The sequence below is a fragment of the Ursus americanus genome, chromosome 7, assembly GCF_024610735.1.
Source record: "Ursus americanus isolate L20-20 chromosome 7, mUrsAme1.1.p, whole genome shotgun sequence".
Lineage (NCBI taxonomy): Eukaryota > Metazoa > Chordata > Mammalia > Carnivora > Ursidae > Ursus > Ursus americanus.
The window spans coordinates 60,003,543-60,026,127 of record NC_142133.1 but is presented as its reverse complement, the minus strand read 5'-3'; the positions used below and the strand labels follow the sequence as shown (position 1 = coordinate 60,026,127).

The 22,585-nt window shown below is 40.9% G+C and overlaps 1 protein-coding gene across 3 annotated transcripts in view; it reads left to right on the top strand.

The window, feature by feature from the left end:
* RASGRP3 (RAS guanyl releasing protein 3) overlaps nt 1–22,585 on the top strand; it is an 86,141-nt gene that overhangs the window by 43,234 nt on the left and 20,322 nt on the right. Inside the window, exons 3-12 of one of the 3 annotated variants that reach the window (XM_087863739.1) lie at nt 1,342–1,474; nt 4,469–4,663; nt 5,658–5,779; nt 6,917–6,984; nt 7,800–7,931; nt 8,708–8,855; nt 10,337–10,510; nt 11,118–11,234; nt 13,528–13,803; nt 20,011–20,088. In XM_087863739.1, the coding sequence (XP_087719865.1) occupies nt 4,594–4,663; nt 5,658–5,779; nt 6,917–6,984; nt 7,800–7,931; nt 8,708–8,855; nt 10,337–10,510; nt 11,118–11,234; nt 13,528–13,803; nt 20,011–20,088 (1,185 nt within the window). In that variant the 5' untranslated portion in view covers nt 1,342–1,474; nt 4,469–4,593. Of the gene's footprint in view, nt 1–1,341; nt 1,475–4,468; nt 4,664–5,657; nt 5,780–6,275; nt 6,985–7,799; nt 7,932–8,707; nt 8,856–10,336; nt 10,511–11,117; nt 11,235–13,527; nt 13,804–20,010; nt 20,089–22,585 lie in introns of those variants that run through there. The other 2 variants (XM_087863738.1, XM_087863737.1) reach the window with 2 other exon arrangements.

Below are 22,585 nucleotides of genomic sequence, written 5' to 3'. Positions count from 1 at the left end.
ACTTACTAGATATAATATTTCACCTTATAAATCCTGCAGTCCTGGAGCCAGGAGCAACCTTTGCTGTCATTCTGGCATGCTTCCTAGACACCATCTGGGAATTAAGCCTACAACATCTCTGACAGTCATTACTTTACTTTGGCTTGAGAACTTTCAAGAATGAGATTCCATTGCTGATGAGGCCACCTGCCCTTCTCCTAGAAGCTCTAGTGGCACAATATTTTTTCTCCTATTTCCTTTTTCCTTCTCTAACTTAACATCTCTCTTCCTGTCACTTCAATCATATGTCCTCTATTTCACCTAAGTCCTCAACTTAGAAACCCTTAAATATTGGAAGGGAAGAGGTTGTGTGGGCAAAGGGAGATAGCTTTCCTGAACACCCAGTGTTTTAGAGGACATACAGTGGATAGATTTTACATTACCTATGTAACTCCTTCAACAATCTAGTAAACTAAGCAGCATTAATGGCATTTTACTCAGAGGTAAGTAAAACTTTCACCATTTGCTTATCTAATGTTGAAATCCAATCCAAGATCCTGAGTCAAGAGGCTGGGGTGCTAATTTATGTCTCTTAATGGACAGCTGCATGGAGTTGGCTTCTTTTTACTATTTCTAAAATTGGAAGCATAGTTCTTATTGTCCTAGGCAACCTCGTGAGGATTTTTTGAAGATAAAGGCTTTCATGTTAATGAAAACCTTTTTGCTGCATGAATACATCATAGCCTTTGGAAACCATACCCAACAGAACTCTATTGCCCTTTTGAAGTGAGAACTTCTCTCTTAGAAGTAATTCAAGCCCTGGGGAAATTTTGGCTTATTGTGTCCTTTTCAAACTTGTGAGAAAATGTGTATGCTGGGGAGCAATAATTTTCATTGCAGCCAGAGAGTACCTATCCACACTAAAGCAAGTCCCAAACCATTGGGAGACTAAACAACCTGGACTAAAATAACATTGACATTCACGTTGAGACAGTCAGGAGTTGATTTAGAGGCAGAGTTTGATGATCACCACAACAAACTGTTCTAGAGATTTACTAACACTCCAAGGTCAGTGTTTGGAAGTATTTTATACTATATGTATAAATTTTGATTTTGCCACATTTGCAGGATTTTAATAGGCTGAATTTTTTTTAAAAATTACTTGATTTAAAAAATATCATGTCACCAAGTAACTATTTGGAATATTTTTCTTTTTTTAATTGGCTTTGTAGATGAAATATAGACAAAATCTCAAAACCACCTATAACTCAAGGGTTTTGAAAATGCTTTAACACCATGTGTATTCTTTTGGGTTTCTATTATTTAACTCTCTCTGGGGATTTCTTTATGTTCTTTTATCAGGTTCTCCAAAGTACTTATTATTCAAGTTGGATAAACCAGTTCTGCAGACTGCATCCCCAGCGCCTTTTCCAATGATGATAACTGCCCTTAAAATTCTTTCAGACCTGGAGATCTTTCAGTGTGAAACCAGTGGGTAAGTATTTCTTTAAACTATTGTAGATTATGTAAGAAGCTTGACAAGATATATATGCCTAGAAAAACCAAAAGAAACATGCTATGATATTAACAAGAGTTATCTTTGGATGATAAGACAATGGGTAACTTTTTTCCCTTACTGTCCTATTTTAAATAATGAACATCTATTGCTTTTATTTTAATTGTTTTAAATAATAATATTTTTATTATATTATGTTTGTCACCATACAGTACATCCCTAGTTTTTGATGTAAAGTTCCATGATTCATTACTTGCATATAACACCCAGTGCACCGTGCAATACGTGCCCTCCTTAATACCCATGCTTTTATAATAAAGAATCTTTACTGTTGAAAAAACAGTTGTAGACACAGTAATAGTCACACATATGAAATGAGATCTCAGGTACATGTGCAGGTGACAGAATGCTAAGCAGGGGCACAGACACATCTGCTGACTGCAGAAATAGATTATAACTGGATAGTTTGGCCCAGCTGGCTCTCAGGTGCTGGCTTCATTGCGGATCACAAATGTAACTCCAAACATCGTGACGGGTCTTTGGTACCAGGTTATTTCCACCCTGTATGGAAGGGTAATACCTTCCTTAAGTAGATCAGCTGAATAATTTTAGTTTTGACCTGAGAATCTAGTTTAGTTAATCTAGGCTGTTTGGTTCTAAGTCATATATTCACTATTCAGTAACAAGAGTTAACAAAATAAAAAGTGTCTATATAGACATGAAGGGGAATCAAACTTGTCAGTTGTCGAATCTTGACTTTTAATGGGATTGACAGAATTTACATTAGGGAAATAAGGAAAGTGCTGCCCCCAGAATGTCCTGGAAGAGATACCAGGCTCTTAATATAAATACAGACAGATCCTATTATGTCTAGAAAGCTGGCAGGAACTTCTGTCCCAGGATGTTTACTAAAAGCTGATTTAAATTGCTAAAACAAACTAAAAAATTTATAGTACACATGCATATATAAATATATACTTATTCAAAGGCAAACTTTTCACAGCTTTTTATTTTATTTATTTCTTCATCCATCCATTCATCCACTTATTCATTAATTCATCAAATGCTTTTCTTAGTATCTTCTCTGTGAGGGACAAAATCTTTGGAGTTGGGGAGTATACCAGAGAACAGAACACAAAAGTCCCTGCATTCATAGAGCTTATGTTTCTAGTGCTAGAGAGATTTCAAAACAAGTAAACAAGAAAAATATATAGTATGTCATATGGGGATAACTGTTAGGAAGAAAAATAAATCCAGGAGATGAGGTAGGGCATACCAAGTAGGAGGTGAGCAGGGAGAGAGAGGTCTTGTTGTTTTAAATAGGGTGGTCAGGAAAGGCCTCACTGATAAGGTAACTTGGTGAAGAGATGTAAAAAGAGTTGGTTCCAGACATCTTTAATATTTCCCTTTCACAAATCATTTGAGCAGCAGAAATGGGAGAGCCCTGATCCGTGTTTCTGTTATTTTTACTGCACATGTGAAATAATCTGACTTTTTATGCTTTGAACATGGCACCTTCAGTGCAAGAATATGGTTTTTACACAGAAATAATGCAAGGTAAAAAATTTTCTTTGGAGTTAAATGCCTAGTGCACAGACCCACCACTCAAATGTCACTCTTTGGTGGTCTGATTGAACTAACACAACCATACACACGGGCGTCAGCTTTGTTTCCTCTTCATTCCTATGTTTGCTTTCTGAAGTTGATTTTGAGCCTACTGAAGGCAGGGATGGGACAATGATTTGTTCATCTTGGCAGCCTCAGTGCTCAGCCCAGTGCCTGGCATTTGTCGGGTGCTCAATGATTACCAGTTGAATAAATAAGTTTTGAAAGTAAAATGGACATTGACTTCAAACAGCTTAAGAGATTAATGCCCAGTGGCCACATTTACCTATTAAACTGCCCAAAGTGGATAACTGTCTTAGGTCATCATGACCTTTCGCCTTCTCTGGGCCCTATAGAGAGCTCTCACAGGGCGTCTGTAAAATAAAATGATGGTATTTCCAACAGCAATACTTCCAGTATGAGGAACTCCAAAAGGTTGTTTCTAATCCCCGTGTTTCCCATGACAGCGCTGTAAAATGGGACCTCTGTCCTACCCACATTTTTCTTCTACCTAAGTGACAGATCATTTGGCTATGTCCTTTCTCTCACTAGATTAGGGGGCAAAATTATGACAGCTATGATATCCATACTTGAGAGAGCAATGAAAGGGGGGAAAGGAAACGAAAAGCTTTATTTTACAATGGAGTCCTGATTCTAGGCCTTACTAATTGTGTGATTTTAGACTAGTTGCTGAATCTCTGCAAATCCCATGACCTCACCTGTAAACTGGGAGTAATAATTACTATTGTTAGGAAGCACTGTCATGAAGCATCATTGTGGTGGTCATGACGGTATTATTATGAAGGTCAAGTTGGGTAATATATATAAAGCATTTGGTATGGTGCCTGGTACATAATGTGAGTGTTCAATAGGTTTTCGTTAATACTTTCCCTACTACTATTAATGTTACTATTAGAGAAATCAGGCAAATAAGATTTTTCAAATCAGTTGTTGAACATTTATATGATCATCAAGGATGATGCTCATCAATATATTTGCACTTTAAAATTTACCTCCTTCTGTATACTTGTAATAATATTAAACCAAGTCACATTTATAATATTCTCGAATGTCTTTCTTATCACTTAAGAATATGAAGAAAGTATAAGATATTGTACCCAAAGAATGTCAGCTGCAGAACGGAATGGTATCTCACAGAACATTTCTGTGGTTCCGGAGTGCCCTCGTGCTAAGGAGCCCTTCAGCAGGCATTTTACCATCACGGTGGTTGACGTAATCTATGTCACTCTGATACTTTTCTTGTAGAAAGATCTAGTCGAGGGAAGTCCTTATCTTTTTAGGTGGGAATGTAATGCCTTAATGAGGTCTGAACTGTAGTCTGATAACTTCCGTTTCTTGTTTCTTCAGAGTCTTGAAGTATGACTAAAGACAGACACCAGTACTAGCACAAACATTACCAAGTTGCGCGATTATGGAGATGGTCTCTCTGATGCTGAAAATGTACCTAGTTTTTTGACAACGGCTAAATAACCATGGGGTCTAGTGGACTTGGAAAAGCAGCAACATTAGATGAGCTGTTGAGCACTTGCATTGAGATGTTTGGTATGAGCCTTTTCTCCCTTTGATATGCCTTGATACTCTCACGTCCCCCTATTCGGATGTGAGTGTTGCTGTGGAACAGAATTCAATCTCCATCTTTGGCCTTTAAGTCCTTTTTGATTGACTCCAATCTATCTCCCCAGTAACACTGCCCTGTGCGTTTCCTTCCCTTTAATGCCCACAGCTAATATGCCAGCCATACTGTCCACTTAATGTTTCTGGAACATCCCCTGCATCTTTCTACCTCTGTGCCTTCACTGAAATTCTGCTTCGGGGCTCATCTCAGACTCCATCTCAGATGTTCATTATACCATTCCTAGTCTCCGCGGTCAGGAATGCTGATTGCTTCCTCCCACGGCCCTTTGTGACTTTCCCATGGTGCTATGATCATTTCTCGGTCTTTTGGCTCAGACAGGTGTGGATAGCACAACCTGCTGCATTCTCCATTTGCGTATATGTCTTGTGTCTCCTACTAGGTTACAGACTTTACAGCTATATGCTTTTTTATGCTGTTTACATATCCACCTCAGCATTTCAGATTATTCTTTGCACAAATAGAGTCACAAAGGTTTTTTTTTTTTTTTATCATTTTTTAAATTGATTGTTATAGGAAGAGTTAGACCAGAGTAAGGTGGCCGGATAAAATACAGGATGATCAGTTAAATTTGAATTTAAGATAAAGTATATTTTTAGTGTAAGTGTCTCCTAAGTAATGCATGGGACATACTTATACTAAAAAGTTATTTGTGGTTTACCTTAATTCAGATTAACTAAGTGTCCTGTGTTTCAGTTTGCTAAATCTGGCAATCCAACACCAGAGGGAGGGTGAAACCCCCCATCCGCTTAACTTGCAAGGAAGTTCCAATGGAAGGAGGAGGAAAGCAATAATTGGGTCTATGAGAAATTTTTGACATTAATGTTTCTTTACTGTTATTAGAAAAAGAGAAGAGTAGTACTGTTGTCTCCTCACCCTTCATTTTATTTTATTTTTTAACAGATGACAATGGAGAGCTGAATAATAGTTATTTGCCAAGAATAGTTCTACTGATGCACCGATGGTATTTATCTTCCACCGAATTGGCAGAAAAACTTCTCTGCATATATCTTTTCAACTACTGTGTAATTTTTACAATCATAAATCAAGTTCTGTATTTAGATAGAGTGTCTAACAAAAGCCAGGAAATTAAGATGAATAAACAGTCTTTAGTCAGTTATCCAGCTGTTTTGTGGATATATATAGATGTCTAGACAAGACATTTGGATGATGGACCAAACAGTTGACTATCCATCTGGATGTTTTGGCTCTACTTAAAAATAATCACTAGATATAAAATGAAACAGAAGCTGTAGGCTGAATGTTTCTAACTTGACTTAAACATTTCTGCTGTTAGTACAGTGAAAGAATAGTCAACACTGATTCCAGACCTAATTTATTCCTTTTAGGACGGCAAAATGATGGACGTAGAGGATACAGTTTAGATGTATGGAAATGCCAGCCAAAATAATAGGATCCGGCTCAGGCACAAACACCACCTGAGTTTTCACATCTTCCCTTGCTTCCAAGACACAAAGAACATTCTAGCAAGTTTATTGCAATTTGTTGGTTGACCTTAATTTCAGATTTCCTTCTGATATAAAAGCAAAAAAAAAAAAGTTAGAAACTTCATTCTATAATAAGGGCTTTTAGCAGTCTACCACCTTTGAACACACAGCAGTCCCGAAAGGTGGTTGAAAGCCAAATGACCCAAAATGACAAAACAGTCTCAGATTTATAAGGAGGTTTTATACCCAGAGATCTAATGTTTATTATGTAATCACTAATATTGGTTCCTACAGTCTCAGCCTGCTTCAAGCCCAGGGGACCTTGCAGATGACTGGGAAGCCTTACAGGGTAGGAGGAGCTTGAAAGGCAGAGGGTCTGTCAAATTATTATTAGGGCCACTTGGGCATCCATCTGCTCATTGCAAGCTTCCTCCACTTCCTACTTCTTCCCTCCATTCTCCCTACAACCTCAGAAGGGGATGTCAGAGAGGGTAAGGGGAGATTCATCCTGAACAGAGGTCCCTGAAAGCAAGATCCTAGTCCCCAGGTCTCAATATTGAGACATTTTCAGAACCCATTCTCTCCCCATCTGAATGTCCACATAACCCAAATGTCCCCAGTGTGGCCTTCTTATTAGGAATTCATGTACATTGGTCAAACAGCTGCAGATGTGGCGAAAGGAAACAAGATGCGGGGATTTTTTTCTTTAACTAGTATACGTATCGAGATGCCAGTGGAGAAAACTGTGATGAATTTCGGTTAAAGATCTGCTACTTCATGAGGTAAATATACATGTAATTGTCTTGTAGTATATGGTTCTGGAATTGTTGACAATTTCTTTATCCCCAAAAAGTAGACCTAGTTTGGCAATAGAATTGACTCAGATTCCCCTCTTTACTGATTTTGTTAAAATTGGCCTTCCTCTGTTCCTGGGAGTAAAATTTATCTTTCTTTTAGAGATCAAGCAGTAGCAAACGTGATTAGCAAATGAGTCTAGCTCTTGGAAAAAGTAAACTCATTTTTTTTTTAAAGCCTGGCCAGAGGCCTTCTTTTTTTTTTTTTTTTTTTTTTAAGATTTTATTTATTTATTTGACAGAGAGAGAGACAGCCAGTGAGAGAGGGAACACAAGCAGGGGGAGTGGGAGAGGAAGAAGCAGGCTGCCAGCAGAAGAGCCCAACGTGGGGCTCAATCCCAGAACTCTGGGATCACGCCCTGAACCGAAGGCAGACGCTTAACGACTGAGCCACTCAGGCGCCCCCATTCTTTTTTTATTTCCCCACCATATGCTTTTCCACCTAGTTGCCATGAGTTGGGAGAGAGGTTTGATTTTAGCTGTGGTTCAGCGCTTAGATGCAAGTATGGATGCTCAGGACTTAGGGTCAGAAAGAGAGGCTCAGAGTGGGAGTGGTAGACTTGGGTTCTTGATTGAAGGAGCAAAGAGTGAGACCCCTTGTCATCGGTAGGGAATAGGAGATTGCTAATTTGAGGTATGGTCCTGGGTTCATTGTTGAATGTAATCTGTAAAATGATACAATCATTTCCATAATGGTATAGCTTGAAATCTTCTCTTCATCAAAAATACTTGCTGTCTTTCAGGTACTGGATTCTCAAGTTTCCTGCAGAGTTTAATTTGGACCTCGGTTTGATCCGTATGACTGAAGAGTTTCGGGAAGTAGCTAGTCAACTAGGGTATGAAAAGCACATCAGCCTCATCGACATATCCAGCATGTAAGAGTGGCACACGCTTCTTTCAAACATGATGAGCCCACTGTTTTGGGGTGGGAGTAGTGATGGCCCTGCTGGTTAGTTCAGCTATTAGGAACTCGGTGCTAATTAGACTAATGTTTCATATCTACTAGTTAACTTTGCACAGAGAAAACTATTTAATGACCCTAAGTATGGTTATCCATCTTGCGAAGATAAGCTCTCATGTCTTGGGCGTTTATACTCTAGTCCATTTTCCTAGAATACTTTTTCAAGAATCTTGACCAATGGTGCATGATCCAGGAATCATCAGGGATGTTGTTAAAAATAGAGATTATTCAGGTTCATTCCTAGTAAATCAGAATCTCTGGCAATGAGGTCAGGTCTCTGTCTTTATCTTGAGCTTTTCAGATAACCCATATGTTGCTGAAGTGTGAGAACCAACTTCTGGTCGTTTTCATGTGCCTTAAATCACCATCTTATATATTGATAATCTGCCAGATTTATATACCTAACCCTGACCTCTCCGCTATGATCCCAACCTTACTGGTCATAAGAAAGAGCAAGTAAGAGATTCTGGATGGATCAGTGCAAACCCACCCTGTCTGGAAAAACAACTCAAAGTTTATGTTCTATTGGCAATGGGTCAGTGGTTTTCTCTTCAAATATGAAGGACAGGGCGTGTATTTTGCACAAGCTCCTGGAAGCAGGCCAAGAGTTACAGAGTCAGTAGGTTAATAACTTCCATTGAATGAAATGGCCTTTCAGCACATTGACCAGACTCACTGTTTCTTTTATAGTCCTTCCTATGACTGGATGAGAAGAGTTACACAGAGGAAAAAAGTATCCAAGAAGGGAAAAGCCTGTCTGCTGTTTGACCATCTGGAGCCCATTGAATTGGCTGAGCACCTCACTTTTCTGGAGCATAAATCTTTTAGAAGGATCTCAGTAAGAAACTGACATTTATTCTTCCAAGCATAACAACCACCATGCCAACTTTCCCAAGAGCTGCGTTTTCATACTCTGAAGTATTGGCAGGCTCTGTCATTGTGCTCCACTGGAAAAGTGCCCTTAATTCACAGGAACAATCCCTTTTAACCAAAGATAAATATTATCCTGTCTTTATTTTATGGCTTAGGAGCTATATATCTGTCGCTATTTTCAATGTCTCCTTTCATAGGATTAAAGCATGATTTTCTAAACACTCAGTGGAGATTTAACCATTCAAGGTTAATGTAGCTCCACTGACTTCTCCCAAGTGAACATGTTTTGCTAGGCCCTTCATTTGAGGGAAGAAATCTTTATTTAGGTTGGGATTTGTATAAATGCCTAATTATGGGTGTAGGTGGAAAATAGGAATTGTAGGCTTTGATGAGAATCTCACATTAGGTTGTTTCTTTCCCAGGAACAGAGATCCTGAATTAAATTTTCTTTCCTACTCTGCCTTGATAGCGTTCCTTCCCCACCTCCTTCCTCTTCCTCCTGACTATGGTCCCTTGTGTCTTTCTAGCCACCTACTCACTATCCACTTGTTACGACAATATTTCTGCAATGGCTCATAATCAGCCTTTGTCTTACCAAGTTCTGGGGGAGTCTTTCTTCCTCCTTCTTTTCCAAGATGCCAGAGAATTAATTACATTATTACTTGTAAAGAAGAACATGAATTAGAAGTATGAATTTCTGAAAGACAGATTCTTTTCCATAAATAATCCTACTTGGAGAGGACCTTCATGGTTCTCCACCAGCAGGCCAGGAGAGGGAACCCCCTGCACTGCTTATATGACGGAAGGCTCATATGTATTTGATGACATCCATGCTGACTTCTAGAAAAGTTGTCTGTTTTGCTAAGGAGCTACTTTACTTCAACTACTGTTCCTTTCTGGGTTTTTTTATTTTTTTCTTGAAAAAAACTTTACAAAATTACTCTGTCTTGAAATCATTATATTTATATTCATTCATTTCCTTTTCTTTAATGTATGCCATTGTTATCTCAAACTTGCCCGACCATTGGAATCACCAGTAGTAACTGAAGAATGGAGATTCTTAGGTTCTTCCTCTGGAGATATTGATCCTTTAGGTCTCTAGTGTTCCCAGAAACCAATAAATTATAACACAAATGCCCCAGGTGGATCTTATGAACCAGGAAACCTAGGACTCACTGGATTGTGACTTTAAATCTTGTCCCTCCCCACCCCACCCCTGACACTGTGATGTGTAAATATGTGTCTGTGTATGGGAGATTGAAACACAGTAAAATAATATATTAAGGGTACATATATATTCAAATGTGCAAGATGCCATTATAAATGTGAAATGAAAGAAATCATTAAGTTCTTATGAAACAGTATCTCACATCTGTGCAACATTTTAATTTCTGATTTTGCAAAGACTCCACTTTAATTCAGAGTCTCTGAATCTTCCTTTACTAGTTCACTGATTACCAAAGCTATGTCATCCATGGCTGCCTGGAGAATAACCCAACCTTGGAGAGATCTATTGCTTTATTTAATGGAATCTCTAAGTGGGTCCAGCTGATGGTTCTTAGCAAACCAACCCCTCAGCAAAGAGCAGAAGTCATTACAAAGTTTATCAATGTTGCCAAGGTATGTATGTCTGGGAGTTAGAGGGAGGGTTTTTTTTTTTTGTTTGTTTTTTGTTTTTAGGATTTTATTTATTTATTTGTCAGACAGAGGTGGGAGGAAACAAAGCAGGGGCGAGCTGCAGACAGAAGGAGAAGCAGGCTCCCCCCTGAGCAAGGAGCCAAATTTAATTCGGGACTTGATCCCAGGACACTGGGATCGTGACCTGAGCCGAAGGCAGACACTTAACCAGCTGAGCCACCGAGGCATCCCTTAAGGTTCCTAAAGGAATCTAGATGTTCATTCATTCTAGAGAAAAGTCGTTGAAGAAATCTGGGGTTTAAAATATTAAAGACAATTAAAGTATTCATAATATCTAGGGAACAACTCATACTGCTATCATGCAAGTAGATTACTTTTAACTGGCAATACTTAGAAGCATTTATTATAAATATTTTTTTGTAAAATGATGTTTTTCTGGTGGATTGTATTTGTACTTCATTTTAATTTGATAACATTTTTCTTAGATCCTTGTTATTGACATTGCACATGCATTCACCTGTAATTCAGAAAGACCAGAATAATTGAAAAATTGTTACGAAGTATTGATGTTAACATTTTTTTATTGCAGAAGCTCCTCCAGCTCAAAAATTTTAACACTCTGATGGCAGTGGTGGGAGGCCTTAGTCATAGTTCCATCTCACGCCTCAAGGAGACTCATTCTCATCTTTCTTCAGAAGTTACAAAGGTACAGTGGATTACATCCTTTTTTTTTTTTTTTTGATGTAAAGTTCGATGATTCATTAGTTGCGTATAACACCCAGTGCACCATGCAATACATGCCCTCCTTACTAATCCTAAGTAAAAAAAGTCATCTGTAGATTCTTTAGGGGTAGGATGTTCCTAACAAATATCACTCAGAGGGGGAAAGTTTTCTTCTTAGGCAGTGATTGGGTTACATGGAGAATTAAATAGGAAGGGAGTAACCACACTGCCTGGAAAAACAGATTGGAAGTGGTGGCAAGTGTCCCAATAGGAAGGCCTTGAATACCATTAACGTATTGCAATTGTGGGTACTCTATAAGTATGCATTTGGTGCTTACTATGTGATAGGCACTGTGGCACACGCAGGGGGCACAAGACAAAGACAAATCATGCCTACCCTGCCCTTCTCAAATGAAGTCACTGAACACCTGCTCTCTTCAAAGCACTGTGTTTGGCACAGTGGAAGAGTCAAAGGAAGAGGGAGACGTAGACCTTGTCTATAAATTCTTCAGATCTATAGCTGAGTTTTCAGGAACAAAAATTATATTTAAAAAAAAACAATGATCATTTCCTAAACTGAGCTTTTTCTGCCACATTTGTTTCCAGACCTCAATAATAATATTTTTCCTTACTGAGTAAAAAAGAACATTTCATCCTTATGAAAAGATTTCCTTGTAAGCATGTAGTTTGCTGTATCAGTAAGGACGCTTTTCAGGTATAAGTTTTAAAAAATCTGGAAATTGCTGACGCAGTAAGAGAATGGGTCTTCTCACATACCTGAAAGTCCAGAGGCAGGGCCAGATCCAAGCATGGTCTGATCAGTGGTCTTGGCTCAGTAGCTCTGTCTTCCTTGAAGGATCAGGTTTTTGTTTGTTTCGTTAGACTGGCTTCCTTCCGGATTGGACCATCTACAGCAGGAGGAAAATGATGCTCTCTTGTTTTGTTTTTGTTTTGTTTTTCTTTAAGATTTTATTTATTTACCTCCAAGGAGGGGAGAGGGAAGAGAGAGAGCAACAAGCAGGGGGGAGAGGCAGGCAGAGGGAGAAGCAAGTTCCCTGCTGAGTAAGGAGCCCAATGTGGGACTCGATCCCAGGACCCCAAGATCATGACCTGAGCTGAAGGCAGACACTTCACTGACTGAGCCACCCAGGCGTCCCATAAATGATGCTCTCTTGTTCATGAAAGTTGGAGACGGGGAAAACTCTCTTCAGCCCTGTCCCCATGGAAGGAAAGACCTTTTTTAGGCAGATTGGCCCACCTCAAGTCACATGCTCACCACTGGGCCAATAACAGTTGCTAGAGGAATATAATGTACTGATTGGCTTCTGTCTGTGTTCCTGAACCAATCACAAACCAAAGGGATAGAATTACCAGGATGGTAAAGCAGAGCCCTTCCTTGGACCCAGGAATGGAGACAGCTCCATCTGAGTCACATGGGCTGCTTGGAGAAATATAGCCTGATGGAAATTGAGGTCTGTTAGGAAGGTCTGGTTGCTTTTAGGCAAGTAACAATAAGCCCCAGGATATAAGCCAACATGCACAGCTGTGTGACCTAACACACGCATTCTAAGGATAACAGGGCTTGTTATCTAAGTGTCTTATTTTCCTTTAGCTTTGTACTGAGTTTCAAGTAAAGAGCAAAACACATTTTACATGTTGTGAAGAGTAAGAATTCAGCAGAGGTTCTTAGAGGCTTGGAACCACCACTGTATCTTCTAAAATTATTTGAACTCCTCTTTCTTACAGAAAAGGAAACTGAGGACCCTCAAAATGAAGTTGCTTGCTCAAGGTCACACTTCTTGTTAGCAGAGTCCCAAACCGTAACTATCTCACATCTTGGTGTGGCTCTTCCTACACCATCCCGTCCCAGATTAACCTTCAAGTAATACGATGAATGCAACTTCCTTAGAACTAGGACACTGTCATATACTACATACTATATTTTAATAGGATAATGCTTATATTTGTGGGCTGTTATGTTTCCATGAATTGCAAAATACTTACAGATATTTGATGCTATTTTACGTTCCAACATCGTTAGCTGGCAGGCCTCTGGGAATTTCTGCTCTACAGTAGAATAGAACAGGCTGTCCCACTCCTAGCCAGGTCTAGCACATTTTCCTAATTTCCTTTTTCCAGGTTAATATTTCCCTGCATCAGTGTTGGTGCAATCGATACTTCTCTCAGTGGCCGAGGAATGTCCTAGCCGCACGCGGAAGGGCCTGGGGGTGGGCCGAAAGGAAGACTGAAACCTCTCCTTTTCCATCTGTTCCCAGAACTGGCATGAAATGACAGAGCTGGTCTCCTCCAATGGCAATTACTGCAGCTACCGCAGGGCCTTTGCCGACTGCGAGGGCTTCAAGATCCCCATCCTTGGCGTGCACTTGAAAGACTTGATTGCGGTCCATGTCATTTTCCCCGACTGGACGGAGGACAACAAAGTGAACATTGTAAAAATGCACCAGCTCTCCGTGACCCTGAGTGAACTGGTGTCCCTGCAGAATGCCTCCCACCACTTAGAACCCAACATGGATCTCATCAACCTGCTCACGGTAAGTTTAAGGGACCGGAGTTTGGGCTAAGGGCTCTTGCGTGCCTCTCTGCACAGGGGGTGCAGGAACATCCAGGCCAGTCATTCATCAGATTGCATGCAGGGCCAGTGGTCGGGGAGACATCTGCAGAGGTGGGTGAGGAGAGGGGAGCCCAGCCCTCTAAGCAGCATGAATTGAGACTATAATCTTGGGACGAAAAATTTCCCATTGTCTGGAGGAGCCTACTCGGCACCCCTATAGCTCCGCATGCAGACTCTTAGAGAGGCCCTCCCGCGCTCAGCCCCCCACTCTCCCTCATCACACCTGTCTAGTTCATCACCTCCCTCTACATGGCCTCACCTCATCTGCTTCCCTCTGCCCTCCCTGCGCAACTGTAGCTGAAGCCTGGGGTAATGTCAGGACCTCCTCTGTCATCTCCCTGCCCAAACCGCCAACCTCCCCAAAGCCGCCTGGCATTCGAGGCCCTTCCAGAATCATTGTCTATCTCGCCTGTTTTGTCATCACCTGATCCCTCATCACACTTGCCTTTGAGGAACACTGGACTTTCCACCGTGAATTGTTGCCTTCTGCTTCCTGGCCTTTGCACTTTCTTGGAAAATCCCTTCCCCTACCCACCCCTGTGACTAGCTCAAATTCAAAATCTCTGTCTTTCTGGAGCATTCTCTCTTCCTCTCCAGAGCAGTAACACATCTGTCACATGTGTGGCTCTTGCCCTTTATACTTTCTTAACCATAGGAGGTATCACTTTGTAATAGATTTTTCCCCTGTTTACCTGCCCTACACATCCCATATCCCCAGCACCTCTGAGGGTACCTGGCATATTTAGGAGCTCAACGGATGAATTGAATGCTGTATTTAGGAACGAAGTGGGTCAGACAGAAGACATTCACCTAGCATTCATATTTTTTTGTCATCTGTGGCTGGTCTCCAGGTCCTAGTGCATTTAGACACAACAGGTGTAGAGAAGAAAACCTTCCCCTTTGGCGGCTGCTATGTCAGGGGCAGAGGTATAACCAAATTCTCTCACCCTTGTTTAACAAATGCAGAAGCAACTTCCCTGTTTGGGTTTATAACACTGAAGCATCTGACCCTTGGCTGCAATACTGAATTGACTATTTTCTTTTAATGGCCATGGAAAATGAAAACAATAACCCTTCTGAAGCTCTAAGAGCTGAAATCCCATAGGACTATTACACTGGAATAAGAGTATTGGTTCCTAGACCTTTTCACAAACTGTTCCTAGAACACGTAATTGTTTACCAAAGAAGAGAACCCCTGAAGCGCATGTAGTAATGTCAGCTTCACCTTAGTATAAAGCAGAAGTGGCCAGCACACAGAAACATGAATCTCTTGGGGCTGAGTTTGTATGACAAACAGTAAACACACAGACATTCTCTGTTGGGGGAAAAAACCCTCACAGTAATCCAGGCACCTGCATTTATTAATCATTTGCCATGTAAATCTGTTTCTATGAATAAGTGACCAGAGTTGCAGCCCCAATCAGACTGCAAAGCCACAGGCCCAGGTGATGTCTGCAGACCGGCCTGAGTTCCCCATGTCTCTGTCCAGGCTGTCCTCACCACGTGGAGGCGAGTGTCACAGAACAGGTGCCCTGCCCACGCTCGGGCATTTTCTCATCCACACAAAAGATAATGATGGAGGAGGGGAATGGGTTTTGAGTCATGAATGCAACAAGCACCGTAATGACAGATATTTAGAGAGGTATCAAAGGATTTTGAATGAAATTTTTCGGGTGCAAATGGAAAATTTGACCTCTAGAAATAAAGATGAAGAATTTTTTTTTTTCCCTCTGAGAAGGAAAGAAAAAAGAAAGAGGACCCAACTCAGTCTCTCTTTGATTCTCCCCCTCTCTCGGGTGTTAAAGGAGAATGTAGGAGCCACCAAGCACCATATTGAGGAAGAGCAATGTTATCTCGTGTACTGCAGTGGCAAGAATCCTAGGTGGGAGAACTAGCTTTTAGCTGTGTGTGTGCAGTTACTTAGTTTTGTCTCCAAGCTAACTGGACTTGACTTTGGACTTTTCGTAAAGGCTCATTTGTGAGATCTCTTCCGGCTCTAAACTTCTGTGATTCTAAATACAATGACTGGTGGAGCCTTGAGAATAAGGAACCTGGTGTCATTCGGATTCTGTGGTTCCAGCCCAGTGGCTCATCAGGATAGCACAGCCCACATATGAGCGTCGATCAGCAAGCCAGTTTCTGTTTAAGCCAACATCCCTCTGTCCTCCCCGCAGCCAAGGAGAGGGCTCGGTGCACAGGAATATACATTCATTCTTCCTGGCCACAGGCAGATGAATCTCTTCAGTGCAGATAGAGGAAACTCCCATCAGGTGTTCACTAGAGCCCGGTGGGCATTTCACTAAGCACAGAGGTGTTGGGATTAGAACCATTTGATTGACAGACGCTACCCAAATGCATGTGAAGGCATCCATAAGGGCAGCCTTTGAAGAGGCCATTCTTTTGCCTCAAGACTCTGTCAGGTTTTTGCCCAGAGTGATTCTTTGCTTCTAAACATGGCCCCAGGTGAGGAAGCCAGTTCACAATAGAGAGCCCTGGAAGACAGAAAATAAGAACTCTTAAATGAATCCACAACTACTGAATGTCTGTTCCATGCAGTGGGCTGCATAGCAATGTTTGAACTTTCTGTAATAATTGATTGCATTTTCATAGCACTTCTGCGTACTTTCCTTGGTAGGTTCTCACAGACACCATAGGAGCTAGCCTCCAGAAGGCCAAAGCCTGTAACTTTACCCCTGCCCCTTGTGTTTTACAAAGGAAGAAACAGATTTCTAAAGGACAAAAGGCTTGCAAATGGTGAACTTCTGAATCCCAGTGTGGAGTGGTGGGGGCACTCCCCCCCCCCCCAGTGATGGACATTTACTCCGTAATGTGGGAACATTGCTGACATTTATTTTATTTTGCATCTCTAAATATTAAATAATCTCCCTCTCTCTTTTCACGGGCGTCTAAAGAAGGAGTTAATTACAGAACCAAATCTATGAGTCAGGGACTCTGATGCCATTTTTATCATTGTGAACTTACCCCTGAATAGCACTGTGCACGTGAAGGAAGGAAGACCCCAGCACTAAACTGTTGTGATTTGGATTGTTCCCCTTTTCAGGGAAGATCTAGAGAAGGCATTTTCCATTGTGATCCCTCCCAGTCCTGGAACCAGAAGTTTTAAAAACTGATGCTTCTTGCTTCATGGTATACGAAATCATCTGATTCTTTTCATAGTATTTTTAGATCTATCAGTTACTTTTACCATTCTGAGTATATGCAAATAACTGGAAAGCCCCCTGTATTTTTACAGTTTCAAAAAAAAAAAAAAAGAAGAAGAAGAAGAAGAATTGCAAAAATGGTGAATGGCGATAGTTTGATGACCGAGTGTGTTTTATTTTACAATTCTCCAGGCAAGGCAATGTGGTCTGAATGTACAGAGTAAATCTACAACCATCTTTGCTGATAGGCTTGGGTGTAAATGCAGCAAACTAAAACAGTGACTCAGGACATTTTTCAAAAACAGTCAGACTCAAAATATGTTAGACACAAGCAAACATTCCTGAAATTCCATTGACAAGCTACCTATAATTATAAAATACAGGTGTATAGGCAGTACAACAGGTCACTTTACGCAGGGCCATGAAACCCAGAGGAGATGAGAGAATGCATGTAGGTAGGACCATGGCTGGGAAAGCAGAGAGCTGGCAGGAGTAACCCAGGGTAGCTTCGAATTCACTGATGCACACAGTGGCATTTGACTGGGAGGCACACCCTGCAGTGCCCATCTGTATGGCCTGCTAAACAAACCCTGCTGGATACATGTTAGCTCATTTAATCTTCACGGTAGTCCTGCGAGGGAGCTGTTATCTATGCCTCCCATTTTATAGATCAGGAGGCTGAGACCCAAGAAGGTTAATGACTTGCCCAGGTTCACAGCACCACTAATAGAGAGCAAACATTTGGAGAAGATATTTCCATAATAGGACCCGGTATCTGTACATGTGATATATGAAAATACTCAAGGATGTTCTGTGTCTTTTGAAAGAGCATCTCCCCTACTTAGTGTGTGCTTATTTGGATTTCTGCTCAGATGTTCTAGCACTCTTGTCATCCCTTCTCCAGCAGATGCCAGTGCCAGTCATTAGAGGCCTCATCAGGAGGACAGGAACATGCTTATCAAAGTCCAGAATAACTCCTGGTAACAAGGAATTCAGAAGAAGGAAGTCACTTGATTTTCTCTCTGTTTATGTAGCATTCACAGTGCGAGGCAGCAAGCTGTAGCTGGGATTACAGAGGCAGAAAAGACGGATGCACTGCCTGCTTTCTTGAGGCTTAGAAACAAGTAGAGTTTTCCATTGTGGAATTTACAAAATGGTGGGCAACTCCTTATGGCAGATGGGTTTTATTTGGCCCACGTGGAATCAGAAAAGTTTTAAATTAGTTGCCAGTATTTAATAATTGAGATATTTCATATAAAACTACATATTTCTGGCTTCTTTTGAGAAATGAGAAGATATGGCTCTTGTCAGGCTGACAACAATTTGCCTTGGCTGAGCAGTGGTTGTCTCCCATTCATCAGGGACCACAACTCTCCAGAGATCCAGGGTCAGATTCCACTTATCACAAATTTTTGTTATTGTTAAGCTTAGAAGACAGGTCCCCATTACATCTGTGAGGATGTTTTTTCCAAATAAGACATATTATACCAATGTTTTTACCAAAAGATTTCTTTCCTGCATCCCACTTCATTCTTTTATGTAATGGGCTGGCTCTTAGAGGCATTGGTTTGTGATATGGGGATGGTTCCTCTCCTGCAAAAAGGCAGAGCCCTTGGAAGTAGGAGTGACTGCTGTTTAGGGGAAGGTGGATAAAGTGTCCATTTTTTGTGAACAGGATTTTCAAGATCTGAAATGATGCTAGGGCAATTTTATAACAAAGTCAATTTTACTGTGTTTAGAAAAAAATCTCTAGGTGACAAGGTCTAGGTAAAGCAATATATGACCCAATGTATGAAATCCTTAATTTAAATGTTGTATTTAGTAGCTGGAATAGTGATTAGAATGGTCCTGGGCACATATTAGATGATCAATAAATACATGTTGAATGAATGAATGATTAATTAAAAACTGACATCCTTTAATTCCAACTTTTTTTAAATGAGAATAAAAAGATAAGTCCTGAAAGATGTCCTCTGCCTCTGAGTTTTCTCCCACTTCCTCCTCCTAGCTCTTCTCCCTCACTCCACACCCATACACATAAAGTCTTTTATTTTTAGAGCAAATATGTTAAAGGAAATGTTTCATGCCTAAATGGTCAAAGAAAGGGCAGGGCACCTGGTTACATTCACTGCTGATAAAATAATGCGATTCCTCAGGTATCTTAACATTGAAGGGTGTGGGTAGGACTCATCCAGGCTTATGTGAAGTCTCATGACTTCTATTTTAGGTGAATGGGACCATACATTTTAAGCTTTACTGATTTTATCCATACTCTTCAATCTTGGTCTAAGTTGTTATCCTTGCTTGCCCTGATCTTTCACTCCTTCTTTGCCCAAGTCCTCCCAGTTAGGTTCTAGTTCACAAGTTCCTCTGTGACTCCGTCCTGATCATTTCTGTCTTCGGCGAACCCCACACATAATAATAATATCAGTAGTAACAGCTGCAACACCAAATAACCTTTCTTGACATATCACTGTGTTCTACGACCCCTGTGTATTGCTTCATATGAAGTATTCCATTTGATGCTGATCAAAATGCAATTCAGTAGGAACTGCTATGATCATTTCCATTTTATAGATGTGGAAACTGAGTATCAGAGAAGATATAACTGGCTCAAGGTGACAGGGCTAAGCAGTGGCAGGCTCAGCACTTGAACTCAGCGCCCCCCACCCGACTCCAGAACCTCTCCCTCTGCTGGTTATGCCACTTCTCTGAACAATCGCGTTGAGAGTGTTGCCTTTTGTTGGTGTAAACACATCTGACGTAACTCATAGGAGGCTGATGGCCATACTAGGTTTCACTGTTTCTTTGAAAAGTTCATACCTCTACATGCTATCTTTTGAATGTTCTGCATTTTCTCAGATTATTAGACATTGAACTTACACATTGAGTTTGAAAAATATTTCAGCATTGTAAATAAATAACTGTGATTCAATATCATCCTTTATCCCTTCTAATTGTCATAGCTTTCTCTGGACCTCTACCACACAGAAGACGACATTTACAAACTGTCACTGGTGCTGGAGCCTAGAAATTCTAAATCGGTAGGTGGTGTTTTCTCTCTAATGATCAGTGCCAGACACCATTGTCTGTCATTTTTCATAACTGCCTGTTACAGTGATGCTTTGTGATCTGAAGATTGAACAATTTTAAAAATCTATATTATTCCATTTTGCCCATGGAACAGCTGAGCCCTGACAGTTTGAGGATTATTTCTTCATATCAGAGGCTAATAAGGAAGAAGGTTATTCTCACCGTGTTTTATTGTTTATCTTCTATGTGTTGTGTCCCATCTGAGAACTTGTGTACATATAGGCCCTCCTCCCAACGAAAGAACTCATCTTAATGTTAAAGGGCATTTAGACTCTTCAGTATAAAATCCCATTCAGCATAAAATTAAGTTTAATAGATTTTGAAGACCCTGATCATAATTCAAGAATTTCTCTGCTAATGATCGACTCAGCTCAGAATTTCAGTATCACGGGGCGCCTGGGTGGCACAGTCGTTAAGCGTCTGCCTTCGGCTTAGGGCGTGATCCCAGCGTTCTGGGATCGAGTCCCACATCGGGCTCCTCCGCTAGGAGCCTGCTTCTTCCTCTCCCACTCCCCCTGCTTGTGTTCCCTCTCTCGCTGGCTGTCTCTCTGTGTCAAATAAATAAATAAAATCTTAAAAAAAAAAAAAAAGAATTTCAGTATCACATTGGATCGTGTTTCAGTTAATGGCTGACTCTTAGTAAAGAAACATTCTATGCTGAAATTGAGGAAATTGCATTACTGAATGTACACTGGTCATTAGTTTTAGCGAGTGGACTGTACCTCAGATATGTTTTGTGCTAAAAAAAAAATACCTGGGCGAATTTGAAATTTACAGTGAGGATGAGATTTGCATGTTGAAGGAAAAACTGTCTACGTTGGCTTCTCAGACTCATATCCTGAGATCAGGTTTCTGATAAAGGCCTTATGCCTTACCTTCTTACCAGTTGAGTTCTGTGGCATGTTGCCAGAGATGTGGACCCTCTTAAGTGTAACCCTCTATTCTGATTCTGAAGCATCAGCCCAAAAGAGGCAGAATGACTGTGAGGTGCTGGGAGGGTACGCACTTGAGTCTGAGTCGGTTGACCTGGTAGCATCTGTTCTTACACTCATGAGTGTGGTGGTTGCATCAGCATGATCATCTCCCCACCAGTCCCCAGAGGCCCGTCTCCTGCGCACAGAAGAACAGCCCCATGTAGGGAGACATAGGCCAAAGGAAAGAATGAGGACTAGACTCTGCAAAGTTAGCATGCCTAGGCTGGAGAGAAAGGTGAAGTTATTAGAAAAAAGGAATTCATGAGCTCGTCTCTCATTCCTTAGCTTTGGTGTGAAGAAACTGATTGCGGGGTGGCAAGCCGTTACATGTGCACCTGGCGTTTCCACTTCCCCATGCCTTCCTCTACCTTCCTGCTACCGGTTGGTTGTTGGGCTCCTGATGGGGCATCATTATGTCACTAACTCTTAAGGAAATGAAGTCTGGTGAGGACAGGCATCTCACAGGGAGTGCACAGCCAGTATGTGGGAGAACTGGGAGGCAGGTCGGGCCTGTCTGTCTTCAACGCCTGTGCTTTTTCTACCACGTGACACTGCCATCATTTTCCTGCCACTGCTTGTATCAAGAACATGGTAGGAATGACCATGGTAGCACACTTGCCTGATTGGTGCTCTTTACATTTGTTTTAGTTTATTTTCAAGATAAGTTTTTGCCAGTTGTAGGAGACATTTCCATCCAACGTCGTCTTTTTTATCTTTTATAAAAGCAGAAGCTTTCGAAACCCCTTCCAAGGGCTAAAATCTTCTGAATCTATGAAAACACATTTCCGCAATCCCTTTCTGTCTCTTGTCATCCTGTTTTGTGTTTAGGTTTGACATATGCTGACTCCAGAGAACAAGCTCCTGTCAGGATGATAGTAGTGAGAGCCTGGAACTCAGGGTGTTTACCGTTGGTGCTGGTGGACCTCACACAGTCCCACTGTGAACCTCTGCCCTGCACAGCGCACCCTGCGTGTCTCACTAGTTCTTTGTGTTTTACTTTGTGTCTCAGTTTTTTCACACTACCTCTAGGTCAGGAGAAATACCTCACAATTCCACTTACAGGAGAGTTAGGCCCAAACAACTTAATGTATATTAATGTTCTAGCAATGTAGAACCCACTTGAAAAAAAACACGTGTTGAAATAAAAATAATATAATTTCATTCTTAAATAACCACAATTACATACTAATGGATGTGCGTGCCTGTTAGGCATGGAGCAATTTCTTAAATCTTGGAATCAGATTGAATACAGCCACCTTTTTTCTTGTTCTGCATTGATTTTTTGCTTTGGAAAGATATGATAGCGTTGAAAGAAATGTAGCAGGATATAATAGGGGAACTGTGAACTCCTTCAAGCTGGTAATTCACATGGTGACTGACAAATATGGAATACTGCTGTATTTCCCTTGGGAGTTTGAAATATCTTTTGGTACCTCTGTGAGTCCACTGCCATGTTCCAGATGGGGCACATTGT